General features: G+C 40.6%; 1 protein-coding gene across 1 annotated transcript in view; it reads right to left on the bottom strand.

Moving 5' to 3' along the window:
* Nucleotides 1-4093, bottom strand: part of LOC119414851 (major facilitator superfamily domain-containing protein 12-like) — a gene marked incomplete at its 5' end in the record, with an annotated part of 74997 nt that extends 70904 nt beyond the window's left edge. The window contains 1 exon segment of the mRNA XM_037681973.1: nucleotides 4046-4093. Within this exon segment, the coding sequence (XP_037537901.1) occupies nucleotides 4046-4093 (48 nt within the window).
* Between the last annotated feature and the right edge of the window lie 328 nt (nucleotides 4094-4421).

The raw sequence follows: 4421 nt of genomic DNA, 5'->3' as shown, positions 1-4421 counted from the left end.
TAAAATAAACTACTACTTACTACTTGTACTACTATCCCTACTTTGCAATTTTTCACTTATCGCAGGGATTCAGGGTGTGGATCACCCACAATAAATGAGGGACTACTGTACACAAATTTCCTTACTTTTTATGCTGTGTATGTTTTTGAAGAATAGATCTAACATGCTATATTCGTTGTTGTCTTTCTGTGTGTAATCCAGGTACACTGAGTGTGGTTTTGTCCTTTGCCTTCATATTTAACCAGTGCCTGGGCTGCGATGTTCACACTCCTCAGTGGGCCAGTCTGACCTACTTCGTCCCATTTATCATCATCTTTCAGTTTGGCTGGGCTGCCACACAGATCTCCCACTTGTCTCTTATTCCAGAGCTGGTAACCTGTGAGCATGCTAAAGTTGAGCTCACTGCGTACAGGTAGGTCCAATCAAATACAGAACAGGCCGCAGGGCCAAGGAACAGCCCTGAATGTGGACTTTTTCTTGTATTTGAGCAGGTATGCGTTCACAGTCATGGCCAACATCACGGTGTATGCATTGGCCTATCTGCTGTTCCACGTCCAGGCCGGTGGGAATGACCCTCTCGCTGAAGCACTCGGACCTGCGGATATTCCAGTCTTCAGGGTGAGGACTGTTGACCCTTAAGTGCATTGTAAGGCTTGTAGAGAATATTCATTGTTTTCCCCAGATCAGTTCCCTTGGCAGTACAGCTGTCATTTCTAACCCGAGCCCAAATCCTGGCCTGGCCCGACCCTAATTCAGGCCGGGCCATAATAATGTGCTTAATGTGTGGGCAGGTCTCAGGCTTTGATGTGGTTTTATAGATTATACAGCACAAAGAAAACTAAATAAGAATGCACACTATAAAATTGTGTTAATCTACTTGTTGAGGAGGAGTCGGGTCCAACTGGCCGTTGAAAGAGGTAAAAAAAAAAAAAAAAAAAAGTCCAGTTAAAGTCAGATTGATCAGCTGATCACCCACTGTGCGTGTCTCTGCACCCTGCTGTCATCTACCGTGAAGGAAGTAGCAGCATCTTCAAAAGCCAATATAGCCTTGTTCTATATTTTTCCAAATAATTTTGCTCTAAAAATATTTTTGTTCATCTGTATAATAGCCCGTCTTTATATTAGATTTTTTTAGGCTATTCGTTTTGTATGTTAATATCCATTTGGTGAAACAAGAAATCTTATATCTTCTTTTCGTTACGTTTTAAAAATTTTACATAAGCAGTAAAAGCTTAATTTAATATTTTTTACTTTTTTTTTTCCGGGTTCGGGCCTGTAATTACAGTTAATTTGATTGGGTTGGGTTCGGAAAAAATTACTACAGGCTGGGCCTGGGTCGGATGTTTTAGGCCTGAATGCAACTGTACTTGGTGGGGCACTCGTCATATTTTATTTTTTTCGGGGGTGGAGAGGGGAGGTGTGATATGCAGAGCATTAATTACGTCAGTAGCATTTTTGCCAGCATGTTTGTATTGCGCCATGCTTACATCAATATCAACAGTTGCGACCGGGTTGCCACTGAAGGTTCTTAATGATGTTGTTGAAGCACTGGATGCTAAGGATTATTGTGCTGCACTTTTCTTAGACCTGTCTAAAGCTTTTGACACTGTGGATCAGAACATCTTGTGTCATAAACTCTCAGAAATCAGTTTCTCAGATCACACCATTGGTTGGTTCTCTAACTATCTTTCAGACCGGAGGCAATGTGTTCAACATAATGGTACTTCCTCCAGTTATTTAACAGTCAACAATGGTGTACCACAAGGCTCAGTCTTAGGACCCACCCTCTTTACAATCTACATACATAATGTAGGTAAAAACATCCCTAATGCATCCATACATTTGTATGCTGACGACACAGTTGTTTATTGTCGAGCTAAAACTGTTGCTAAGGCTTTCCAGCTTTTGAATTCTGCATTCAACATCATCCAGACTGATTTGTTCCACCTCAAACTTGTCCTAAATGCTGACAAAACCAAAGGGAGCTTTTTTTCAAACAGGAAGTCGATCCCAGCAGTTCTTCCTCTGATTTTATCCTTAAATGGTGTCCCAATTGAGTTTGTTGATTCCTATAAATATTTGGGTATCTTGGTCGACTCACATCTCTCTTTTAAGCTCCATGTGGAAAACTTGGTAAAGAAACTGAAAGTTAAACTGGGTTTCTTTTTCAGAAACAGATCCTGTCTAACCCTGAATGCTAGAAAACACCTTGTATCTGTGACTTTCCTTCCCTCCATTGATTATGGTGACATTATTTACATGAACGCTCCTACAAGAACCCTGCAGATGTTGGACGCTGCAGATGTTGGATGCTGCAGATGTTGGATGCTGTCTATCATGGTGCACTAAGATTCATAACTGGCTGTGATTATCATACCCACCACTGCACCCAGTATTCACTGGTTAACTGGACATCATTAACTTCACGCAGACTCTCTCACTGGTACATTTTCATCTTTAAATCACTTCTTGGTCTGCTGCCTTCAAACATCTCCTCCTACATGTCTCTGTGTGAGTGCAGCTACAGCGTGCGCTCTCAGGACATCATTACCTGCAGTGTTCCCTCAGTGAGGACTGAACTAGACAAAAGGGCCTTCTCCTACTCTGCTCCTGTTTCCTGGAATATCTTACAAAAAGAATTGAAGCTCTCGACCTTTGACCTCTCTAAGTGTCTTTAAGAATCTGTTGGACTCCTAGCAGGGACCAATGCAGACATGTTCCTGTTTTTAGTTTTCTACATTCGCCTTAGAATCTAGCTGTTTTATTACTCTTTTTGCCGTCTTATTTGTAAAAAAAAAAAAGTAAAAAAATCTGTATGCCTTTTTATAACTGTTTATTGTTGTTGCTGTTGTCCATTGTTGTCATCTTTCTTTGTTAAATCAGGTCTCTCTTGTAAATGAGTCCTCGAGGCTCAATGGGATTTACCTGTAGAAATAAAGGTTGAATGAATGGTATGGTTCACAGTGTCAAAAGCTTTAGAGAGATCACAATAAAGTGCAGCACAATAATCCTTAGCATCCAGTGCTTCAACAACGTCATTAGAAACCTTCAGTGAAGCAGTCGTTGTTCTGTGTTGTTTCCTGAAACCAGATTGATGGAGAGGTAAGATATTAAATAAGTCCAAATACTTATACTTGGTGAGATAAAGAGAGACAGCAAAGGGCATGCACCAACCACCTACTTCATTCATATATGACACAGCGCCACCAGAGGTGAGCCAGAGTACTACACTGCCTCACTCAGCATTGTTTGAACAGGCAATGTGTAAATTCTGCAATTTTGACCACTGAAGTGTTGAAATAATACAGAAAACAATTTTATAGAACACTTTTATACAGTCAAGTGGTCAAATGCATTTTCTCTTATCCTTGTCAGTATTTTACTTGTCATGATGACAGGTGGGGCACAGCCTCACTTGCCTCCCCTGACTGCACATCACTGGATCTCAAATGTTTTTATACTCCCATCAAAAGGCCGACGTGTCAAGGTAGAGTCTCCATTGATCTGTAAACTTTTTCTTTTCCAGCCCATAAATTCTGATCCACTCGAGCCAGTTTAATTAAACTTTATACACTTCTGCATCATCATAGACGGAGTGTCACATACAGGTTTCATCATCCCAGCTCTAAGGTCAAGATCACAAATAAAGGTCAAATGTTGTAAAAGGTCTTTGCTTCTTCGAGTCATAGCTGTCGATTGCTGTATGCCGTATGTGGTATTTTGTTGTCTGCCCTTGGTTTTGACTTTCGTTTATATTGTGTAATGTTCTGCCACCTACTAATCCCAGTTGAGATTATTCTGGTGTAAATGAATTGACAGTTTCATTTTATTTTGTATGGGACAAACATTTTAAACAAGACATTAATAAGGCTACTTTAATGCTCATAACATGGCCACCAAACCCATTTTCACCTATTTTCTTACAATTTTGAGTCACCAACTACAGTAATCCCTCGCTACTTTGTGGTTCGTTTATCGCAGATTCGCTCTATTGTGGTTTTTCATAATAAGATTGGACAAGACACACAACTGGCTGATTGGTGGATGAGCCGCATGATCGGCATGGGTTTTTTATTTAAAATAAATAATTTTAAATTATTTAGCACCTGCTGCTGCCTTTGTGCAGCCAATACTGCAGGATAAACTTCCTGCTGCAGCTGATCAGCTGTTCTCATGCAGAGCGGAGAAGTGGGCGTGGCCAAGAACGCTTGCAGGTGGCTGAGAGCAGAGGAGGCAGGGAACTGAAATCATGACATTCTGTGCTTTTTTAGAGCGTTTAGAAACATTGTTTAGAATATTGCAAAAGTGTGGGAAGGGTTTAAAACACCTTAATCTGCCTTGTCTGTCTGTCTGTCGATCGAGAGATGGATCAGGTCCTTCTCAAAAAATGAGCATATTGTGATAAAGGTCATTATTTTCCA

Source organism: Nematolebias whitei, chromosome 9, assembly GCF_014905685.2.
Source record: "Nematolebias whitei isolate Nwh7 chromosome 9, NemWhi1, whole genome shotgun sequence".
NCBI classification, from domain to species: Eukaryota; Metazoa; Chordata; class Actinopteri; order Cyprinodontiformes; family Rivulidae; genus Nematolebias; species Nematolebias whitei.
The sequence above is the reverse complement of the archived record's forward strand: the minus strand, read 5'-3'. Positions and strand labels throughout refer to the sequence as shown.